Source organism: Aureobasidium melanogenum, assembly GCF_000721775.1.
Source record: "Aureobasidium melanogenum CBS 110374 unplaced genomic scaffold scaffold_13, whole genome shotgun sequence".
Classification (NCBI taxonomy): domain Eukaryota; kingdom Fungi; phylum Ascomycota; class Dothideomycetes; order Dothideales; family Saccotheciaceae; genus Aureobasidium; species Aureobasidium melanogenum.
The window spans coordinates 425,606-448,591 of NW_024470065.1; the positions used below are offsets into that span (position 1 = coordinate 425,606).

Below are 22,986 nucleotides of genomic sequence, written 5' to 3' on the forward strand. Positions count from 1 at the left end.
TGTGCGTATCCGTCGAAAGGTCTTTCGGATAGATCGTCACTAACAAAGTCAGCAACACTTGACGCAACACTACAACAACACCACGCATTGTTCAATCTACCATCATAAACGAAGATGGTCTCGGCAGTTTGGCTGTGTTGCTGCGTGAAGTTCGCGACCAGATCTCGAGCTATATCATTGCTCGTCTCCTACGGCGACCCATCAGCACAATAAATTCCGGCGACCTATGGATTGACGATTCAATGAGAATCAGCAGTCACCTTCGTCGAGAACTCTTAGAGTGCTTCTTGAGGAACCTCGATCTCCTGAATACATCACCACAAACCAATGCCACTCAAGAGTTCCTACACCGCATAAGCACTATGGCCGATGTTGCTGCCCACATCAGACTCCTTGGCTTTCCAGCTTCCTCGGAACTACTGAAAGGATATGACGAGGACAAAGACAACTACAATGTGTGTCCGAGCAGATATCCTGACGACTTTCGCTATCTTCTTCGAGCAGTGAACAAGCTCAGAACCTGCCAGGAAGCTTTTGGTATTCCTTCACACAAGCTACATGTTGCGGTAAAGTATGACTTGCCGACTCGCCCGATGAAGAATCATCTCCTCAGGCAGGTATATGGCGACATTCTAGCTCGTCAGGGATTTGGCCGCATACGCACAATCAGGGTCCTCGTGACTTCCAAAGCTAGATCAGTTGCAGCGCTTAATTTGGAATGCACCAAAATACGACTCATCATGGAAAGCAGCATTGAGGTTCACCTTGACAAAGTCAAGGTACTCGAACAAGATGGCAGTGAGAGCACCGCCCGGATTGCTCGTCGAAGAAAACTGGGTAATCAATGCAGGGTAATAATGTTGACGATCATGTCGGCCATACGCGAACACCACAAAATGATAATCGATCAGGTGACACAACTGTGGCAGGGGGCAGACGAGTTCGATGGGTACTGCCTCGGCGAGTTTTTTGCTCTGGCGGAGGCATGGTAGATATGGAGACAGAAGACCATGAGCCCAAAGCAGCATTCTAAGCGGTTAGATCGAAACAATTGAAGTTTCAGACATCATACTCCATATCAAGTCCACGAGTAGACTTCTGTCAGTAACACTACCAATTCTACAACTCTCACTCGCACCCGGTAAACTCAGGAAAACTGATATGTCCTCTTGTGATGTCGGTGCTGTTGTCGGTACATTCGATTCTTTGATAGGTACAAAGAAACTTCCCCCGCCGAACCGAGTAGCTCATCCATCTGACCCTTGAGCACAATACAAGATGTGCGCATGGTCTTGCATTGTCTCCGAGCATGTTCAATATCAGTTCATACATCTGCCTTGTCGCTCTCGACTGTGTCTTCGTCATGGGGTACTCTAGACCAGACAAACTGGCAAGATGGCCACGTGCCAGGCGTGACTCACTATTGCCTCAAACGTGCTCAACAATGACTACTAATTCTTTCACATACTTAAAAAAATCTTACCTCCCTCATCCTTGATATTTCAAATACTCAAACATCATACAATAACACATCGTCGACATGGAAAATCCTGGACTCGGCACTTTGTCAAAATTGCCACGCGAAATTCGAGACATGATCTTTGATCTGTCTTTCTCGAACGACGGATTTGCCTTTCCACTCTACAGTGGGCTCATCCCAGTCACCATCAAAGAAGCAGAGTTTACCGTCTCCCAGAAAGTTCCACTCGCCATGCGCAGAAGGGGTAGACGCCAGTTTTATCGAGAGTACCTCGAGGCACACCTGCGCAGAACCACCATCATATGCGGAGGGCGGACGGTCGATGTCGGAAACTTGGAGTACATACTGATTTGTCTGGGCCAGATTGCCAATGTTGCTTCACATACGAGGAAAATCATCCTCCAGGCCGACACAAAGATATCATCTAGGAACTGCTATACGCATCATGAGTTTCTCATCAGATATGCGGTTATGCTCAAGACTTTTAACCGCTGCGTTGCTCGATTTGGCATACCACCAAGTAGGTTGTCAATTCGAGTCCGTTATGTTGACATCACACAAGAACTGAATGGATTCATCCGCGAGATGACTATGGCTTATGCTTGGGGCACACATAGACTACGATCATGTGGACTGAAGATTCACGACTATACGATCGAAGTCGTTATGGGAGATGAAGTACAATCCATCCAGAATATGGAACAATGTTGTAGGGACATGGAGAAAGCTGCAGTGGACCACATACGCAGTGTTCTCCGACCTTCAACAGCAGCTTCTCGCTACCTAGTAGCACCTGGGATAATTGAGAGTATCATAGAGCGAGGTAAAGCAGTTGTGCAAGACACGTTCACAAGGGTCAAGGAGAAACACCTCCCTCTTATTGAAGTGGCTACGCGATACTGGACGAACAGGGATAGACAGGAGCTTGAAGACGCTTGTCGCAGACTCAGATGGAAAGAGAGGCAGGCCAGCAATGATTGAACGTCAGCTCAAAGAGCATCCAGCTTTGTACTCAGGCTGTTCGTTCTTCTCGTACAATTCGAATCTGCGTGGGGTTTGATTGCTCTTCCTCTTGGTGCTACCAAGTCCATCACTCTAGCACTCTGCATCGAGTTGCCTTATGAAACTTCCAGCGTCTTCTTACTGGGACCCTTGCGCCTTCTATCTCCCTCTCAGGAGCTAACATCTTCTCGTGGTTGAACCATGGCTGGCTATTATCCGACAGAATCTTGTCTTATCTTGTGGCAGATCAAGTCCAAAGGCGCGACGCGATGGTAAGGACAACCTCATCACCAACTTCCCAGTATCGAACTGATTTCAAAATAGCCGTCTCCTTTATCAGCTCCTCTCAATTCTTCTCCCGCCACTGAAAATACTGCATTGGGCCTGGGATCACACGATCGTCTTTCAGGCGAAGTTCGCAACATCGTCTGCAGCCACTGTATTTCGTCTTACGAGCGAAAATGAATCCGCGGATATGCGCAGTGCTTTCCTGCAAGAGATCAAATATCGTACTCTCGTGGATACGTGGAGTAGCGTGGGTCAACTCAAGCATCTTTTAGATTTGATCAAGGCGGAGGTACACGTTGAGTCTGGTACCAGCTGTGCTTTTGGAGATTTGGGAGTAGTCGTGAGTACTTCATGGTACAGTAGTCCTCAGGGATTCCATGCCCCATGGTAGTGTATCGTGGACGTCTTGTTGCAGAACATCTATATCCTCTGGAGCCTCCACAAGACTTACACGATTGACTCCTCCAAACTCTTGATAGTCATCAAATATGGAGTGCCCATAAAGACCATCAGAACAGCATCCCGATACAACATGAGATACGTTCCCAATCTGGAAACCTGTCACCGCTTTGAATCCTGAGCAATCAAAATATCCGTCACAAATAGTGTCACTTTCATGAGCCTCCTGTAGTCAAGCAAAGCAATTGAGGTTGTATCTGTCATTCACATTTATTTGGTAAAGCTTTCACTTACACGACGGAGGAGAAAGAACAATCTGAAACTCAAAGCGATGGGTTTCGTTAAGTTTGAAGGTCACTGACTGGATTTTGTCCTTTGTTTTGTTGAAGTAGTGACCCGGTCTATGCTCAGCCCAAATAGCTACATAAAGGGCCCCTCCCCAACTAGTGTCGATTAAGCTTCTTCCTTCGACTCGTATTTTTCCTGGGCTATAAGCCCGGACACACTAGTGCATACCCGTCCGCTGTCCGGCTACTATTACCCCTTCAGGACGCTTGAGGGTCTTGGGATAAATCTAGGGTCCGAATGGGAAATTACTACAATGCCCAGTCGCGCCCAGCATGATCACTAAAACATCGCCAATACCTGCGGTATCGCTTGAGCCGCGTTAGACAAGCAACACCAGCGTCTTCTTTACCTTCACCACTTCTTGAAACGTGCGCGCTCGCAACCAAACCACTCAAGCAACTCATCACTTCACACCGAAACGCGGACTAGTCCAAGCAGAGATAGATCCTGTCGCAACAGCATCAAACATGGAAACGGTGCGTGATACCAAAACCCCATTTTTCTCAACTCTGGGTCTTGATTATTGCTCAAGGATCAGAACGACAAGTCGAAAGACAGCATCGGACCTCCACAGGAGCCAGTCGACTTCGGAATCCGCTCCGAACATGGTCTCGGCCAGTTCAAGCGCTTCCCTCGCGAGATCAGAAACATCATCTACAGCTCAATGGTCCCCTCGCTCATGGTTCATGGCCTCAAACCTGCTACTATCGACCGCTGTGTTGTACGCAAACTGGTCCAAACTCCAATTCTGGCCACAAGCAAGCAGCTCTGTGTTGAATTTCTTGAGGTCTTTATGCGAGAGGTCAATCTAGAGGAGAGTGACGAACACCATCACAGCGACAATAAACGTGCTGAGTGCCTTGAGGAACTTCTCGCATTCGTCAAAACTCGCATCAACATTCGCTCTGAACGCAACAACAGCTTGGGCTTGAAGCTGAACTGGTCCTACTTTTTCCTCGATGCAGCAGGACTTTTGGCGCGATTCAAGGCTCAGCAAACCAAGCAACTCCCTAGAAAGTTGCAACGCCTTTGGGACATTCACGAGAAGTTTGGCGTGCCGTCTGACAAGATCTACATCAACATCGACTACCACGATCCGAAATGCTGGATTGATGTAGCGGTGACCTCCAAGCCTCATCCCTTCCCAGATCTTCCAGAGACATTCTGGCATCACGAGTTCGAGCATGCATCAGCAAGAGTGACACTATCCGATAAGAGTGCCTCCATGCAGGCAATGGCAGATATGGACGCCAAGATGAGATCTCAGATGTCGGCCTACAAAGCCTCGAAGCTGCACCAGTTTCGAACTCTGTGTAACACAGAGAAGGATCTTCAACTCATGGAGGAAAATTTGGACTGGATTCTTGGTGGGCTGGAACAACATCCCTTGGCAGGACTCCTGAAGCTCCACTCAAGCATGAGCGAGATGGCTATCAACTTCTGGAAGCCCAGAGAGGAGCAGTATAGCGTCTGGCATCTCTTTGACCCTGCTGAAACATGGGCGGAGGCGAGGTAGGAATGAGGGAAGGAAGTGAATTCATTTGTTATGCGCCAGTCCCGTGTATCCAATCCAGAAACCCCAAAGTGCCAAAATTGACCCTCGACTTTTCATGATGCAAGTCATGCTTTCTCGCAAAAACCGTAAAAAAGTCATATCCACTATGAGCAATCACCGTCTCCAAAGTAGCCGCAGTCCAAAACAAAAAGCAAGTCAAAATATGACAGCCAAGAATCTGTGGAGGCAGCCAGAATGGAAAGATGGTGGATACAAGATACTCCAAAGGGTGTGCGTATTGGGCAGCAAGAGCGATCGGGGCTTTGAATTGGTGGTGTTGGTTGTGTATGCGTTGGTAGAAGGATCTGAGGTGTAAGAGGCGATGGGAGTAGTAGAAGATTATTTCGCAGCCGAGAATGCAGATGAGGAGGTCGCGTATTACTTCTAACATACTTGGTATGGTGTGGTCGAAGCGGTAGAACGAAGAGTGACCTGCTAGATGTAGAACTCCAAGCTCAAGTATCTTTGCTGTAGCCATCAACAGTTGATTGAGAATGACCACATCAATGCAATGCCAGATCTGGACATGAGTTGGTGTCGGTCGCGATTGAATTTTGTGCCGCAATGAGAAGGAGGGTAGGAATTGGTCAATGCCTAGTAATAAGAGGGATGGAAGCCAGAAAGCAACCAGTTGGATGCCGAATGTACCGACCAGTTCAATCTTGTAAGACGAGGCCGATTCCAGGACATCTGTCCAGATTGTCCGAACCAGTTGAGCCATGTGCAGAGTTGTGGCAGTCTCGCACCCTCGAACGATCAAGAGTGCCTCGTGATTCAGGAACCTGCTATCGATGGTGAGACAACCCTGCTCTCCTGTAGAACGCGACATGCGATCGCTAAATCAGCATGCATCAGATCTCATGGCACCTGAAAAGCCAATTCAGTCAGTCTGATGCGACAGGATGAATTGAGGTTGTTGAGAGATGTACTTACATCGATGTGGTGTGTAGAGAGAGGTTGTTGACTGAAGCCAAGGTATCAGGCCATAGCTGATATAGTAAGGCGCTTGTTCGTCAATGTGACGTGTTGGACAATTATTCACGGACCACGTGTCAGAATGAGGAAACGTGTTGATGAATCAAGGCAGTCGCATTGATGATTATACAAAAAGATTGCAATATTCAATGTGTACATGGCAAGAGGCAACAGTGTTGGTGAAGGAAGGCACATCTCGTGTTTTGTGTAACGGGAATCCCAAAGGCTGATTAAGAGCCAAGAAAAATCATTGGCCAATGGAAGGGACGACGCAAATTAGGGAAAGAACGCGAGAAGGAAATAGATACAACTTACGCCTTTTGGAAAAATCGAGATGTATTTGTTGACCTATCTAGATCCCCACCAGACGGCATGAACGACTTTTAGCAATAAAAATGCACAAACTTGTTCCAGATCCGAGAGAGTCCACTGAGATGTTCTCTACTCGGCAGCCTCCTTCTGGCCCTCATAGGCTGGTAGGCGAGCAACGACATCAGCCCAAGTTTCCTTGCCCTTCACCATACGGCTAACTGCCTTGATGATGTCAGCCTGGCTAGCGCGCACTTGCTTGGTCGAGTCACGGTCTCTGAGAGTAAGGCTGCCGTCGTCAAGGGCTTCGTAGTCGATGGTAATACCGAAAGGAATACCGAGCTCGTCGTTACGAGAGTAGCGCTTGCCGATACTAACACCAGTCTGGTCAATCTTGAAGGAAATAGACTTATTGTCAAGAGCCTCCTCAAGCTTAGCAATCAGAGGAGTGAATTTGGGGTCCTTCTGAAGAGGGCAGACGAGGACCTTGATAGGAGCAACGACAGGCGAGAAGGAAAGAACGGAACGAGCCTCATCGTTCTCACGAGTCCAGTAGCTGTGCTCCATGAGAGAGTAGAGAATGCGACCAATACCGAAGGAAGGCTCGATAACGTTGGGCACGAACTCGCGGAAGGTGATGGTCTTCTTTTGCTTCTCGAACTTGACAATGGAAGTGTCAATCTCGACCTTGCCAGCAGCAATCTCCTCAACGGGCACCTCAGCCTTGCCCTCAGACTCCATGGTGATCTGGAGCTTCTCCTTCATCTCTTGCGAAAGAGCCTCAAGAGCGTTCTCGATGGCCTTGGCATCCTTCTTGAACTTGGGACCAGCCTTCTTCTTGTCAATAACAGGAACCCACTCCTCGATAGTCTCGGGGTTCTTGAGTTGCTCACGAGCACGGAGGACAGTGCCAGTAGCCTTCTCGTGAACAGACAAATCGTAGGCAGAACGGTCGGCACAGCCAACACACTCGGTCCAGCCGTAGCTGTTGAGCAACTCACAATCCCAACAGTCAGAAGCGTAGTGAGCCATCTCGTTGGCCATGTGCTGACGGAAGCGGAGCTTGTTCATGTCGATACCAATCTTTTGCATGAATTGGTAGATGCGAACAAGGAAGTAACCGAGGGTCTCGTTGTCGACCAGCTTGGTCTCGACAGCCTCACCAATTGCGACCATAGTGGGCTTGGTGCTGCCGGAGGTTTGAGTGTTGCGGTCGAGGAGAGGAAGCTTGACATCAGCAACGGTGTGGAACTTGGGGTGAGCCTTTCCGCCCTCGGGGTCGACAAAGTGCTCAATCTCGGCCATCAAGAATTCTCTGACACGGAGAAGACCAGCGCGAGGAGAAAGCTAGGACATGTCAGTAAGAATCAGTCATTGGTAGTTACATTGTACATACCTCGTTTCTGAAAGAGTAACCGATGGAAGCAGAGGCGAAAGGAAGCTGGCCATCGCTGTACTCGAGGAGCTTCTGGAAAGAAAGGAATTGACCCTGAGCAGTCTCGGGTCTGAGGAAAGCGGGAGAGTTGGAAGAAGCACCGATCTGAGTTTGGAACATGAGGTTGACCGACACAGGAGGCTCAACCTCGTTGCCGGAAGAGGGGTTGCGGATGTCGTACTTCTTGATCAACTCACCCATACCCTCACCAGTGTAGTCATCGAGCATGGCAAGAACGTGCTCGTACTCCTGGCGAACAGCATCGTCGAGCTTGACGGCACCCTTGGCAGCCTTTGCTTGCTTCTTCTTCTTCTTGGGGTCCTCTTCCTTCTCCTCGACCTTCTCGCCACGAGCCTCCTTGTCAGACTTGAGACGAGCCTCAAGCACATCAGCAATCAAATGGTCTGAACGAAGAATTTCACCAGTCTTGGGGTCCTTGCCTGTTAAATGTCAGTTTGATACAGAACCTTTTTTCAATAAGCAAGTCGTACACATGTAGTCGGCAAAACGGTCACTGAGATGAAAGTCAATAAAATTGTTTCATACAACTTGAGAATCCAAATCATTGCCGATTTCGAGAGAAAACTCACACGTGACCAGAAGTCTTCAAAACTTCAAAAGGAGTAAGCATAGAACACTTGAGAGCCATCATCTTCTCAGAGCGAATGAAGTGATCACGCCAGATCTGGATAACCTGACTCTCAAGCTGCTCAAGCGGAGGGCCATAATCGAAAAGACCCTTGACTGAGCCATAAGGCTCGAAACTCTGCCACAAGAAGACCTTACGGCGCAAAAGTGACTCAAAGGCAGCTCTGTCAAAGGGCTGGCCCTTTTGGGTAACGTAGTCGGTCGACATGGTTGGTATGTTTCGCGTGCGAGTCTGAACGACGGCACGGTAAGTGAGGGGTGTTGATGAAAAGGCTCTGATGTGCCTTGTGGTGGATTGCCTATTGATAACCTGGCGCAGGTACTTGAACATAAAATTTGACAATAAAGACTTGTCAAACAGAAAGAATATGCCGTGAGATGGCGAGTGGTGATGGCAGTTAATATTCCAGGCGATTGCTCATCGATGCGGTGTCTGGCTGGGCTTCGAAAAAGTGTAAGTGGCCCAAGCTTGCTTAAGTGACGCTTGCATCTCGAACAAGGATGCGGCGATAAAATAAGCTGTAGGAATGCACAATCTGACACGAACTTGGAGATATATCTATAGAGATTGGCAGAACCGTAGGGTCTCCCCGGGGTCTTTCCATCCCTCAAGTATTGCGCATCTTGATAGTTTATCCTGGAAGTACTTGGCAAATCGGAGAGCCTCACTGCCGTATAAGAAAAGCTTTGATGTTCCCTACCAACTCCTCCAGAAATTCTTCCAGGGTCTCCAAGAATTTTTAATCCAGTCGCAAAGCGGCTGTCAATCCATCACCTTCAAACCCACCAACACCCACCCAACCCGCCACAATGGTCTCCCGCAACCCGACCAAAATCGGCAACAAAATAAAACGCAGAGAACAACACGTCAAAGCCAAAAAAGCCAAAGAAAACGAAAAGCGCGATGACAGACTCCGACGCAGACGCACAGAAGACAAGAACCCTGCGTTGAGGGAAGCGCGCAGAGCAAAGAATATCCCGCAAACCATCGACAGGAAGAGGACTTGGGATACTGCGGGCGATGGCGAGGAGAGTGATAAATTGGGGTTGAGTGTTGATTTGAATGTGATCAAGAGGAGGAAGGTTGAGGATGAAGAGGAAGAGGTAGAGGAGGAAGAGGAAGAAGAGGAAGAGAAGGACAGTGATGCAGACTCCATGATTGACTTTGACGAGGACGAAGACGACGACGACGACGAAGACACCAAGGCCGCGAAACAACAAAAGAAAGACGAAGCCGCCGCAGCGAAGAAAGCCCGCGCTCCTTCACCAACACCCTCAACAGCAGCGACAAACCTCTCCCTCACCCCTGAAGGCCTAGCCGCAAAATTCCCTTCGCTGTTTGAGCAATCTGGCAAAGATCCCAAGGTGCTAGTCACAACAAGCATCAACAGTTTCCTGCACCAAGAAGCTACTCTGCTCACTTCTCTATTCCCAAACTCGGTGTACATCAAACGCACAGCACACTTCCACGCCCACAAATACTCGGTTAGCGAAATCTCCTCTTTTGCTGCAAACAGAAACTACACCCACGTCGTTATCCTCAACGAAGACCAGAAAAAGCCTGCAGGTCTGGATATCGTACATCTACCTCATGGCCCCATGTTCCACTTCAGCATCTCAAACTGGGTTGAAGGTGCAAAACTGCCCGGTCACGGAAACCCTACATCTCATGATCCCGAACTCATCTTGAACAATTTCCGCACCCCATTGGGTCTGTTGACTGCGCATTTGTTCCGCCAAATCTTCCCGCCGCAACCGCAAATTCAAGGACGTCAAGTTGTAACGCTACACAACCAGCGCGATTACATTTTCGTCAGAAGACACAGATACGTGTTCCGCGACAAGCGTGCGACCGAGAAGAGCATTGTTGGTCCGGATGGAAAAGTGGTCGAGGGTGTGGAGGACATCAGAGCTGGTTTGCAAGAGCTGGGACCCAGATTCACGCTCAAGTTGAGAAGAATCGATAAGGGCATTCAAAGAAGGAGCGGACAAGAATGGGAATGGAAGGCTGGCGACGAGAAGGTCAGGACGAGATTTGCTCTGTAAGAAGAAGAGGTTTATTTTCTGTTGTACATGCATTTGCAAGGCGTTGGTCAAGGCCACAAAAGACATAAGGCATTCTTTGCTTGTATATCGTGATAAAAGAAAGATGTGTTCATGCTGCCATGATCAGCACATTTTTGCCCATCTTTCTGTTTCCTATTCTTCGCCAAATGGGAAGTTGAATTTTAGTAGACCGTTCAGACCACCAACCCAATGATCATGGCCTTCGGCGCCATTGGTCCCTCCGGTCCTGACAATGGACGGCACACCACCACCGCCCCAAGTCCTTTCTTCGCTCCTTACTTCTTCTCCGACAACTCTGACTTCCATGCCTCTTGTCAAGCCCTTCTCCCTACGTACACCGTCGACAGATAACTCAATCTCATCGCTGCGATTTTTGGGTGACAGCCGAAGCGTTATGGGTGTGTTTGACGGGAGGACAAGAGGTCGGAAGGAGAGACTTCGAGGACAGATAGGAGTGAGAAGTAGAGATGAAACCAGAGGGTGAACGATACTGCCGCCTGAGGATAAAGAGTAAGCTGTTGATCCAGTGGGTGTGCTAATCAAGAGGCCATCAGCTACAGCTTCGGTCAAGAAGCGACCACCAACATAGATGTTGATTATGCTGAGATGAGGTGTACGACCGCGGTGGAGCAGGACCTCGTTCATGGCAAAGACATCGCAGTTGTTGTTTGCTTCACAGTCCGTTGAGCACATGGGCGCGGAAGGATCGGCGTGGGTGATGGGGGTGCCGTCTGCGGCAAAGACACCAACCTTCAATCTGTTCCTGAGAAGCACGCGAGAGGAGCGCGATGGGCCCATAGACATGCCGCGGACAGAACTCCAGCCTGACAGGACGTCTTTTTGTTGACCAGACTCTGTTTCCAGAAGAGCACTACCGTAGCCTGGCGAAGCGCCTGACATGTAGACTTCACGAAGCGCACGCTTGTAGTCGGAGAACTTCCATTCTCCAAGAAAGCCTAGAGTGCCCATGCTAAAGGAAAGAATGGGAGGGACGTTTCGGGCATTCGCGAAGAGGGACGAGGCGTGGAGGATGGTGCCGTCACCGCCAAGGGTGGAGGTCAGGTCGACCTTGTCCTGCAGACGGACATGTTTTGACTCGTCTTTGGTGGTATAGATGGGGAAGGAGAAGTCGGTATGGATCTCTTTGGCGACTTGGGGTTCGAAAACGAGCGAGACGTCAGGGTAGGTCGAATGGATGTGATTGGCGTATTCGTGGACGGCTTCAGCAACGACGTCGGAGCCACTCTTGTGGACGATCAGGATATTGCGAGGTGGCTGAGGCCATTGCAGCGATAGAAGATCTTGGTGTTTTGTCTCTGAGATGGAACCGTCAGCGTCATGATAATTCGGCACGTGCGTGAAGAGCCAAAAGTACCTTGATAGGAAGGGCGGATGCGGTCTGGCAGAGCAGCAATGTCGCGAAGCTCACGGCGGGCGGGCGACTGAGAGAAGCATCTTCTGGCGACGTGTCGCAGCAGAGGCAGACATGGCCGTGTCATTTGTTCATGTCAGATGGACCAAAGCCACAAAAAGGCAGTCGCATCGTGACGGTTGATGGATGGTGGGGCTGCGAAGCTTCGACTGACGCGATGGATGATGGAACATTCGCTGATCAGAAGACGCTCTTTGTCTGATTCTACGCACCTTCCATTCTTATTGTCGCTGCCTTGGATGCTTTCCCGACGTACCTAGTTGCACCTGCCACTGTCGCACCTAGAGACATGTCGCGTGTCAACACCGAGGGCATCCGCCAGCGCCCTATACCCAAACCCGAGTCTGCCGTGGAACCCGAGATCAACCTTACTTCGACAAATGACAACCTCCAAGACGAGCACCACCCTGCTGGTCCTGTCAAACATGGCCCTCTTATGCAATATCTCCGTATCGCTTGTTTCGCCCTCTTCTTCACTATCGCTGCTCTAGCTGTCCACGCCGCCCAGCTCCTTGGTGCTCCCCTCTACTTCTACAACAAAGACTACTATTATTCCTGGCAGGCTGTCTGCAAGCAGTACTTTGGCCTTGTCCTCATATCTGGCACATACATCTTCGCTCCTACTGTTATTCGCATCTCCGGCGACGCTTCAGTCAGTGGACAACTCAGACAGCTCCCTGATGGCCGTCTCGAATGCGACTTTCCCGAACGCCTGGTCCTGATCGCAAACCACCAGATCTACACCGATTGGACCTATCTGTGGTGGGTCAGCTATACCGCAGCATGCCATGGCCACATCTACATCATCTTGAAAGAGAGCTTGAAATACATTCCAGTCATCGGCCCTGCCATGATGTTCTACAACTTCATCTTCATGAGCAGGAAATGGGCAAAGGATCAACCGCGTCTAAAGCACCGTCTAGAAAAGCTGTCCACCAGACACACTGGTCCTGTTCTGGGACGAAAGGATAAGAGTGGCTTGGATCCCGCATGGCTACTCATCTTCCCTGAAGGCACCAACCTTAGTCCTAACACCCGCAACTCATCCGCGAGATGGAGCGAGAAGACTGGCATACCAGATATGAAGCACCAGATCCTGCCCCGCAGTACTGGTCTCCATTTCTGTCTAGAAGAACTCAAAGACAGCGTGGATTGGCTCTATGACTGCACCATTGCCTATGAAGGCGTTCCTCGCGGTTCCTATGGCGGCAAACTATACACCCTCCGCTCCGTCTACTTCCAAGGTCGTGCCCCCAAATCTGTAAACATGCATTGGCGCCGCTTCGCCGTTGCCGACATTCCTCTCCACTCCAAGGAAGAGACTGAGAAGTGGCTTCTGGAGAGGTGGAGAGAGAAGGATGACTTGATCGAGTATTATCTCGATCACGGAAGGTTCCCTGCTGATCCTGCTGCTGTTGGGGCTATCGAGAAGCCCGGGGAACAGAGTAAACACGCAACATACATTGAGACAGAGGTTAAACCCAAGTTCATCTGGGAACCTTTGCAGTTGTTCGCACCAGTACTCTCGGCCTATTTATTGGGAAACATCCTGATAAAGTTTACTAATTTGGTGTTGACGGGAAGAATGAGCTCAAATTAGAGATAACTCTTGTTAGAAGGAGGCACATGGGCATGATGAATGAAGGCTTTGGTCACTGGCGTTGGATGGGTCTGAGTATCATGAGCAGGACACTTGACATGAGAACTGCACTGTCTTTCTGTATAGGATTGCATTGGAGGATGACTTTTACATATACCCACTCTCCGCTCGAATTAGGATAATTAGATCGACGGTACAATCACCTACCTTTTCTGAAGATTCGCACATCTGCTCTGTCTCGAGACCTTTCCGTGTACTGAAATCCGTGACTTTTATCATACTCCGCCTGCGATGACACGCAGAATGTACACTATAAAAAGGCACAAATATTCTTGGACAACAAGCATGTCCATTGAGAGCGGATAGGTTGTCGCTTCTCAGTAGACATCTTCCTGTCTCATATTATTGTGCCTTTTTCATGGCCACTCAGTTCTCTTCTTTTAGTACATGGGGAGGAAGCAAGAAAGGAGCTATTCCTGCAGATAAGCATCGCTGAGCGTCACTGAAAACTCGATATACACACGACTATCTCACGCACATGGAGAATCACTCAAGTTTTACTTCTGGACAATGTTCGTTTAAAGTGAAAGTATTATTACTACATAAAGCATGTGCTTACTATACAGCATAAAGGTCATTCCATCGGTAGGCGGACATTGATAACTACAATTACAGTACTTCGACTTCATCGAGAAGGAGTGTCTTTGAACAAAGGAAATCATCAAACAATAACATAGGAAATATCATGATCATGAATTATACTCAAGCACCGTCGTTGTCATCTTGGACCTCAACATCCACATTGGCAGAGGCGACAACAGACAATGAGTGTCTGCCCTGAGAGACTGCGTTGTCAGCGCAGCGCAAAGTAGTGCCACAGAAGTTGATCTCGACCAGGTCGGTGATGACGAGTGTGTCAACCACGGATCCAACAGTGACGTCTGTGGAGGAAACGACACCATCGTGGCAAGTCAAGATGGCCTCACAGAACTCGATGGTGTTCACAGCGTCGGCGACGGTGGATGCATTGACGCCTGCAGAAGGCGGTAGCAAGTTCAATCCTGTAGGTCTCGCGGTTCCGCTAGTAGAGCCTCCTACAGTAGCAGTGGGACGGTACGAAGTCAAGAACCCAGAAGGTCCGCCGAAGACGACTGGAGTGGTGGTGGGTACAGCGGGGTTGAGGTTCGAAGCCACATATCCTGCAACAGAGCTCTGGACAGGCAAGTTGAACGATACAGCAGAGTTGATGTCAGCCGCAAGAGTCGAGATGGCGCTTGCTACTCTAGAAGATCCGAATCTGCTAGCTTGAGCACCAACAGATGACGCTCCAGAAAGAACAGGAGCCCAGATCGAAGATTGAGCACCCTGAAGAGCGGACTGGGCTCTAGCACTTGCTTGAGCAGGGCTTGCAGTGACACTTGCCAAGGCAGCCGAAAGAGCAGATTGCTGTGCAACGACCACACCACCGACGGCACCTGTAGCGCCAACAAGCAGGTTAGAGACTGCAGTCGACAAGATAGGGTCAATAGTGGCTGTGGCTCCAACGGCAGCAAGAGCAGACGAGACGGCGGCTCCATTCGATGTCACGGCAGTGCTGGCAGGTCTAGCACCGCTAGACAGCAAAGAGGCGATCAGAGAATTGGTAGAAGTGCTAAACTTGTAGCTTGCAGCACTGGACAATGCCGAAGACGCTTGACCATAGATTGACGAGATGGCCGACTGAATTGCAGGGTTTGCGGTAGCCTGAGGACCAGCGGCAGATACCTGGGACAGAAGCGAAGCAAGAGCTGGTTGGGCAGTCGCAGGAACGTATGCTGACAAGGAAGACAGTGATTGGAGAGCAGCACCGACAGCAACAGAACCGCCGACAGATGCACTAACAACTGGTGCAGGTGTGATACCAGCAACGATCGAAGACACTGCCGCTGAAACTTCGGGCTCGAGAGTGGCCGAAGGGTTAGCGGAGACTCTGGACAACAGCGAAGAAACTGCAGGACGAAGCGAAGCAGGAATCTGAGAGATCTCAGAGGCCAACGAAGAAAGGGCTGGACCGGCAGCAATCAGGCTAGGCGCGGGGGTCACACCAGCGACAATCGAAGCGACGGCTGACGACACTCCGGCATCGAGGGTTGCCGAAGGTGTTGCGGAGACGCGAGACAGCAGAGAGGATACAATGGGCTGTACGGTGGCTGGGAGAGATGGAAGCCTAGATGCCAACGACGAGAGAGCAGGGCCGACAGCGACTGGGTTTGCAGTAGGAGCACTGAGTCCTGCCACGATGGACGAGACTGCAGACGACACTCTAGGGTCATTGACTGCGGTAGGTGTGGCCGAGATCTGGGAAAGCAGCGACGATACCGCAGGGCGAACTGACGAAGGAAGTTGCGAGATCTGAGATGCCAAAGACGTAAGAGCAGGACCGACCGCAACCGGACTTCCAGTCTGGACACTGACACCAGCCACGATAGACGACACGGCCGAGCTTACGCGAGGGTCAGAAGTCAAGGAAGGGGTAGCGGAGACCTGCGAGAGCAATGAAGACACGACAGGACGAATCGAGCTAGGAAGTTGCGAGATCTGAGACGCCAGAGACGAAAGAGCCGGTGCAACTGCAACTGGTCTTGTGGTAGGAAGACCACCAACTCCAGCCACAATTGACGAGACTGCAGAAGAAACCTTGGGGTCCAAAGTAGCAGATGGCGTGGCGGAGACCTGGGACAGGATAGAAGACAGCGCAGGACGGACCGAAGATGGCAACTGAGAGAATTGAGAGGCCAATGACGAAAGAGCTGGGCCAACAATCACGTTTCCGCCAGTCGGAGCTCTGGAAGGAGCAACGGCAGACACGAGAGAGGAGACCGCCGAGGAGACTCTGGGGTCAAGGGTTGCAGTTGGGGTTGCAGAAACTTGCGAGAGCAAGGAGCTAACAGCCGGACGGACAGACGAAGGCAACTGAGAGATCTGAGACGCCAAAGACGACAGAGCTGGGCCGACAACAATGTTTCCACCAGCCGAAATGCTAACACTTGCGCTAGGGGAGGCGGCAGACAACAACGAAGAGATAGCCGAAGAAATGCGAGGGTCCGAAGTAGCCGAAGGGCCAGCAGCAGAAACTTGGCTGAGTAGCGAAGAAACAGCTGTTTGCAGAGAAGCAGGAAGATTAGATGCCCTAGATGCAATAGACGAGAGCGCAGAGCCGGCTGCAAGAGTCTCAGACACGGGGCTGCGAGTGTTGCCTACAGCACCAGCAAGAGACGTAACAGCGGCCGAAACACTAGGGGCCACGGTACCCGAAGGTCCGACTGCCGAAACTTGAGAAAGAAGCGAAGACAGAACAGGTTGGACCGACACAGGAAGTAGCGAGGCCTGGGATCTGATCGACGAAAGGATGGCGCCAGCACCAGCGGCATTGCCTCCAGCAGTTGGGACGCGCGAAGTGGCACCGGCCAACAAAGATGAGACTGCTGAAGAGACACTGGGGGCGAGTGTGCCAGATGGGCCAGCAGCAGAAACCTGCGACAGGAGCGATGAAAGTGCAGGACGTACTGAGCTGGGTAAGTTCGAAGCCTGAGAAGCCAGTGAGGACAGTGCTGATCCAGCAGCTCCAGCAGCATTTGTGGGAACTGCAGAGTTGACTGGCAGGTTAGATACTTGCGAGATCAATGTCGATAAGGCTGGTTGTGCTGACGAAGGTAATTGACTAATCTGGGAATTCAACGATGACAACGCGCTCTGAACAGCAGGAGCTGTAGGTCCCACTGCGGAGACCTGGGACAAGAGCGAGCTTAGAGCAGGTTGAAGTGAGCTCGGGAGCTGAGATGTCAAAGCCGGATTGATATTAACGGCGCCCTGGGTAGGGGCCGCAGTAGTGATCGGAACCAAGCCAGAAATACCAGAGATTAGCGAAGAAAGTTGTCCTTGAGCTGACAAAGGCAATTGCGTAACTTGAGAAGCCAAAGACGACAAGCCTGGCTGTATTCCAGATGCCGTTGGACCTGAGGCCGAGATTTGCGACAAAAGAGAACTCACCGCTGGCAAGATTGAGCTAGGCAGGCCTGAAGTGAGCGCGGGATCAACAATGACACCTCCAAGAGTTGGAATAGTGGATGTGACGGGAGCCAAGCCAGAGATCTGAGAAATGAGCGATGAGAGTTGCGGCTGAGCTGACGAAGGTATCTCCGTGATCTGAGAAGACAAAGACGACAAAACGGGCTGTATCTCAGAAGCTACCACTCCAGAAGCTGAGATCTGCGACAAAAGAGAAGAAACTGGAAGTGCGATCGAGGTTGGAAGTTGCGAGGTCAATGCAGGATCAATCGTAAGCCCGGCTGTAATACTAGCTGATACTTGAGGGACGCCTGAGTTGACCAAACCGGAAGCTTGCGAGACAATCGCCGAAAGCGCAGGCTGTGCTGTCACAGGTAATTCAGTAATCTGCGAAGCCAAAGAAGAGATTGCGACATTAACACCACTTGCAGCTGGTCCGGAAACTGAGATCTGTGAGAGCAAACTCGAGAGGCCAGGTTGGATCGACGCAGGAAGAGCAGTAGCCTGTGATTCCAAAGAGGTAAGTATAGCTCCAATCTGCACAGTGGGAGTGATTTGAGGAACTGCAGAGTCAACAAGCTGTGATGCCTGTGCAACAAAAGATGAGAGAGGCAATTGTGCAGAGACAGGCAATTCGGTAATCTGGAGAGCCAAAGAGGAAATGGCAATATCAACACCACTTGCACCTGGGCCAGAAGCCGAGATCTGTGAGATTAAGCTTGAAACGCCAGGTTGAATAGACGCTGGTAGTGCAGTAACTTGTGATGCCAAGGAGGTGAGGACAGGGTCGACGTCAATTGACGAAGTGATCTTAGCTGCAGAGCTCACCAATCCAGATGCTTGCGACAAGATGGATACTAGAGCTGGCTGGGCACTCTGGGGGATCTCGGTAACCTGAGAAGCCAACGAGTTTAAGGCAGGACTAACGCCTGTAGCAAGAGGCCCAGAAATCGAAATGTCGGAGATCAAAGAGGAGAGTTGTGGTTGAAGTGATGTCGGCAGAGCAGAAACTTGAGAAGCGAGTGAAGTCAAAACTGGAGCAATATTCACGTTTGCACCAATTCCAGCAGTGGCTGACGCGGCGATACCGGAGACTTGGGACAATATACCTTCCAGTATGGGTTGCGCCGATGTTGGTAATTCGGTAGCTTGAGCAGCCAGCGAAGACAAAGCAGGATCAAGCCCGGTGACCACTGGACTAGCAGCTGCAGACAAAAGTGAGGAAACCGCGGGTTGGATGGACTGAGGTAATTGAGTGGCATCCGCTACCAAAGAGGTGAGAACAGGGTTGACACCGTTGGTAACCGAGGCGGCGATATCAGAAGCTTGTGACACGATACCAGCAAGTATGGGTTGTACGGATGTTGGTAATTCGGTAACTTGAGCTGCCAAAGACGACAAAGCGGGATCGATGCCACTAGCCAAGGGGTTGGAGACTGCTGTCAAGAGAGAGGAAACGTCCGGTTGAATCGACTGGGGTAGCTGCGTAGCCTGCGATGCTAACGAGGATATGAGAGGTTGGACATCGTTTGTAGCTGCATTAGCGATGCTAGAGGCTTGCGACAAGATGCTTGACAAAACTGGTTGCGCTAACGCAGGTAATTCAGTAACTTGAGCAGCCAATGAAGATAAAGGTGCATCTATGCCCGTAGCCAATGGGTCGGCGATTGCTGTCAACAATGAGGAAACGGGCGTTTGAATTGACTGAGGTAGCTGCGTGACATCAGAAATCAAAGACGTCAAGTCAGATTGAATTGTGGTTGGCAATTGAGTGACGTCCGAAGCCAAGGCAGATACAGCAGGCAGAACATCACCTGTAGCAGAGGCTTCGATATCGGACACACGAGACAGAAGCGAGGAGAGGGCAGGCACAACGCCAGTCACGCTCGCAGCAACGCCCACAGAAACGCCAGCACTCACAGAGGCTCCGACTCCATTGACATCTGAGATGATAGAAGAAAGGGCAGGCTGTAGAGACTCGGGCAATTGAGTGATCTGAGCAGCCAAAGAGGTCAATGCAGGTTGTAGGGCGGTAGCTGAAGCACCAAGGTCGGATACCTGGCCGAGGAGTGAGGAAACATCAGCGTTTACGGCACCAGTCTCTACAGGCACTGTACCAGAAACTCCAGATAGCAATGAAGACACGCCGGGCTGAATGCCAGAGGCAGAAGCACCAATCTCGGAGACCTGGCTCAGAAGCGATGAGAGTGCAGGTTGCACAGCTGATGCAGCTGGATCGGCCAACAGAGATGAAATACCTGGCTCTACACCTGCGGGGAAGGTAGGAACGACCACCGCGTTTCCAATTGTGTTGGCGGCAGAAGTAGCATCGGCAAGGATTGATGATACCGCCGAGACCAGGGGAGCTCCTGTGATGGTGGCGCCGACTCCGGTAGCTTGGGAGAACAACTGGGACAGCACAGGTTGCAGTGATACCTGAGCGCTGCTTGGAAGACCAGAGGCTTCTGACAAGAGTGATGATATGGCCTGAACTGGATCAACCGATACTGCTGGTGTAGCGAGCGAGGGAAGGGCGTTGGCGGCGCTAGTCGCATCTGCAAGGACGGACGAAACGGCTGAGATCAAGGTAGGGTCAATCTCGCCACCATTAGCAGCAGCGCTCGAGACTTGTGAGACAAGAGAGGCGACAGCAGGCTGGACCGAGGTCTGAATGTCTCCAGGCAATTGAGTAGCCTCTGAGAGAAGAGACGACACAGCTTGGAGAGGACCAACAGTCACAGAAGGAAGTGCAGTGACTCCTCCAGCGGCACTGGTTGCATCGGCAAGGATAGATGACAGTCCGGAGATCAAAGATGGGTCAGCAACGCTGGTCGCGGCAGCAGCATCTGAGACTTGGGCAACCAGAGAAGAAATTGCGGGCTGGATGGAAGTCTGGATATCGCTAGGCAATCTAGTAGCCTCAGACAAAAGTGATGTTACTGCTTGCAAGGGATCAACAGAAACGCCTCCAGCAGCGCTGGTCGCATCGGCGAGCACCGATGAGAGGCTCGAGATCAAACCTGAATCAACGACTCCAGTGGCAGCCGCATTGTTGACTTGTGAGACCAGAGAGGCAACAACTGGCTGAACAGAGGTCTGAATGCTTCCGGGCAGTTGCGTAGCTTCAGAGAGCAAGGAAGTGACCGCTTGAAGAGGATCCGCAGTCAAGGCCGGCGTTGACAGCGAGTCTCCAGCAGCAGATGTAGCATCGGCAAGAACTGATGAGAGGCTAGAAACCAAGTTTGGATCAACAACACCATTGGATGCTCCATCATTGATTTGTGACACCAGGGAAGACACGGCTGGTTGTACAGAGCTCTGAACCTCGCCAGGAAGTTGCGTAGCTTCGGCGAGCAGCGAGGTGACTGCTTGAACAGGGTCCAAGGCAATCGCTGGGGTGGAAAGCGAGTCTCCTGCAACAGAAGTAGCGTCACTCAAAATTGACGAAAGGCTAGATACCAGTGCCGGGTCGACCACTCCAGTTGCGGCAGCCCCGGTGACTTGGGAGACTAGAGACGAAATGTCGGGTTGAATTGAAGTCTGGATATCACTGGGAAGTTGAGTAGCCTCAGAAAGTAATGATGAAACCGCTTGAACAGGGTCGACAGTAATCGCAGGAGTGGACAATGCATCACCAGCAGCATTAGTAGCCTCCGAGAGTACTGATGAGAGTCCAGCGACTAGCGTAGGATCAACACTGCCAGTAGCCGCGGCCTCTGTCACTTGCGAAACGATAGATGCAATAGCAGGCTGGATCGATGTTTGAATGTCGCCAGGAAGCTGGGTAGCCTGAGACAACAGCGAAGAAACAGCCTGAACTGGATCTGCAGGTACAAGTGCGGTGGGTACAGCTGAGCCAAGTCCGGGTAGACCAGCGGCCACATTCAAGATGGATGACACAGCAGACGTGACAAGAGGGTCAACCGTACCGGTGGCAGAGGCATCCAAGCCAGAAGCGACCGACAGCAAGGAAGACAAGGCGGGGTTTACGTTGCTCTGAACATCTGCTGGCAAGTTCGAGGCCTGAGACAAAAGAGATGAGATAGCAGAGATTGGGTCAGCTGTCACTGGGTTGGCGACGAGAGACGGTACTCCTGGAATGCCAGTAGCTTCGACGAGAATCGAAGAGAGAGCAGAACTGGCACCTAGGTCGCCGGCTGTTGCGGTGGCCTCAATCTGGGTTGCGACAGAAAGCAATGAAGACAAAGCAGGCTGTGCAACGCTGAGAGCATCGGCAGGTAGACCAGATACTGCTGAGAACAGCGAAGAGAGCGCAGATACAGGAGCCTCGGTCACAGGGTTAGCAATGAGTGAAGCGAGCCCGGGAATGCCAGTGGCCTCGACGAGTGCGGAATTGATAGCCGAGGTTGCCACAGGGTCAACCACATTCGTTGCAACGTTCGATGCTTCGGATAGCAAAGACGACAAAGCTGGTAAAGCAGTAGCTTGGGCATCAGCTGGAAGAGTCGATGCCTGAGAGAGCAAGGAAGAGATGACAGCGACAGGATCCACTGTTGCGGTAGGAGCGGGCAAGCCTGAAGTCAAATCAGCAATAACGTTTGGAGTCTCAGGGAGGAGGGATGTGAGTCCTCCAAGAACTTGAGTAGTTGGCTCTGGAAGCAGTCCTGTCAGACCTCCAAGTATCTGAGTGGTAGGCTCAGGAAGCAGTGATGTGAGGCCTCCAAGGACTTGACTAGTTGGCTCTGGCAGGAGAGATGTGAGATCACCGAGGACCTGAGAAGATGGTTCAGGGAGTAGCGATGTAAGTCCTCCGAGAGCTTGTGTAGCTGGCTCGGGAAGGATAGACGTCAGTCCTCCAAGAATATCACTAGTCGGCTGAGGAAGCTCAACCGTAGCACCCAAGCTTGCGCTAAGGTTGGGGTCTGCCAGAAGCGATGAGATGGCCGAGATGGCATCCTGAGGTACGTCAGTTTGCGTAGGGTTAGCAACCAGAGACGAAAGCACAGAGATGGCCGTAGGGAGGGAGCCCGTGGCTTGCGCATTGACCTGAGACAGAACTGAAGAGACTGCTGGAATGAACGAAGCGCCAGTGGGAGACGCAATCAAGGATGACAAGACCGCGTTGGCGGAAGTCGGCAGAGCACCATCACTAAGCAAAGAGGAGATTGCAGAGACCACTTCGGCGGGCGCTTCGGTTGGTGCAGGAGCTTGAATCAAGGAGGACAAAGCTGACACGGCGGAAGTAGCCTCTCCCGAAACCTCGTTACCAGCGGCCGAGATGATGGACGAGACCGCGGGCAGGAAGTTGGACTGAGTCGGGTTGGCAAGCAGAGATGACAACTCAGCATTGGCAGAAGTGGGAAGAGCTCCCTGACCAACCAATGAAGAAATTGCCGACACAACTCCTGCAGGAGCTCCTGTCTGAGTAGGTACCTGGATC

General features: G+C 51.1%; 8 protein-coding genes across 8 annotated transcripts; 5 read left to right on the top strand and 3 right to left on the bottom strand.

Annotated features, from left to right (window-relative positions):
* Nucleotides 1-362: 362 nt before the first annotated feature.
* Nucleotides 363-992, top strand: M437DRAFT_66879 (uncharacterized protein; the record flags this gene model as incomplete). The annotated part of the gene is made up of 1 exon (XM_041024838.1): nucleotides 363-992. The coding sequence occupies one exon, from the start codon at nucleotides 363-365 to the stop codon at nucleotides 990-992; it is 630 nt and encodes a 209-aa protein (XP_040878956.1).
* A 548-nt stretch (nucleotides 993-1,540) lies between these two features.
* M437DRAFT_66880 (uncharacterized protein) lies at nucleotides 1,541-2,461 on the top strand (the record flags this gene model as incomplete). The annotated part of the gene is made up of 1 exon (XM_041024839.1): nucleotides 1,541-2,461. One exon carries the CDS (start codon nucleotides 1,541-1,543, stop codon nucleotides 2,459-2,461), a length of 921 nt encoding a protein of 306 aa, XP_040878957.1.
* A 1,523-nt stretch (nucleotides 2,462-3,984) lies between these two features.
* M437DRAFT_85371 (uncharacterized protein) lies at nucleotides 3,985-5,033 on the top strand (the record flags this gene model as incomplete). Its single annotated transcript, XM_041028281.1, has 2 exons — nucleotides 3,985-3,993; nucleotides 4,050-5,033. The coding sequence occupies 2 exons, from the start codon at nucleotides 3,985-3,987 to the stop codon at nucleotides 5,031-5,033; spliced, it is 993 nt and encodes a 330-aa protein (XP_040878958.1).
* Nucleotides 5,034-5,061: 28 nt separating this feature from the next.
* Nucleotides 5,062-5,793, bottom strand: M437DRAFT_50720 (sterol desaturase; the record flags this gene model as incomplete). Its single annotated transcript, XM_041022064.1, has 1 exon — nucleotides 5,062-5,793. The coding sequence occupies one exon, from the start codon at nucleotides 5,791-5,793 to the stop codon at nucleotides 5,062-5,064; it is 732 nt and encodes a 243-aa protein (XP_040878959.1).
* Nucleotides 5,794-6,488: 695 nt separating this feature from the next.
* M437DRAFT_76098 (glycyl-tRNA synthetase) lies at nucleotides 6,489-8,647 on the bottom strand (the record flags this gene model as incomplete). Its single annotated transcript, XM_041026556.1, has 4 exons — nucleotides 6,489-7,703; nucleotides 7,753-8,231; nucleotides 8,283-8,305; nucleotides 8,382-8,647. 4 exons carry the CDS (start codon nucleotides 8,645-8,647, stop codon nucleotides 6,489-6,491), a joined length of 1,983 nt encoding a protein of 660 aa, XP_040878960.1.
* Nucleotides 8,648-9,249: 602 nt separating this feature from the next.
* On the top strand, nucleotides 9,250-10,485 carry M437DRAFT_50749 (Brix-domain-containing protein; the record flags this gene model as incomplete). The annotated part of the gene is made up of 1 exon (XM_041022074.1): nucleotides 9,250-10,485. One exon carries the CDS (start codon nucleotides 9,250-9,252, stop codon nucleotides 10,483-10,485), a length of 1,236 nt encoding a protein of 411 aa, XP_040878961.1.
* Nucleotides 10,486-10,638: 153 nt separating this feature from the next.
* On the bottom strand, nucleotides 10,639-12,005 carry M437DRAFT_51003 (NADH kinase-like protein POS5; the record flags this gene model as incomplete). The annotated part of the gene is made up of 2 exons (XM_041022110.1): nucleotides 10,639-11,822; nucleotides 11,882-12,005. 2 exons carry the CDS (start codon nucleotides 12,003-12,005, stop codon nucleotides 10,639-10,641), a joined length of 1,308 nt encoding a protein of 435 aa, XP_040878962.1.
* Nucleotides 12,006-12,227: 222 nt separating this feature from the next.
* M437DRAFT_76101 (acyltransferase-domain-containing protein) lies at nucleotides 12,228-13,538 on the top strand (the record flags this gene model as incomplete). The annotated part of the gene is made up of 1 exon (XM_041026557.1): nucleotides 12,228-13,538. The coding sequence occupies one exon, from the start codon at nucleotides 12,228-12,230 to the stop codon at nucleotides 13,536-13,538; it is 1,311 nt and encodes a 436-aa protein (XP_040878963.1).
* Nucleotides 13,539-22,986: the final 9,448 nt, after the last annotated feature.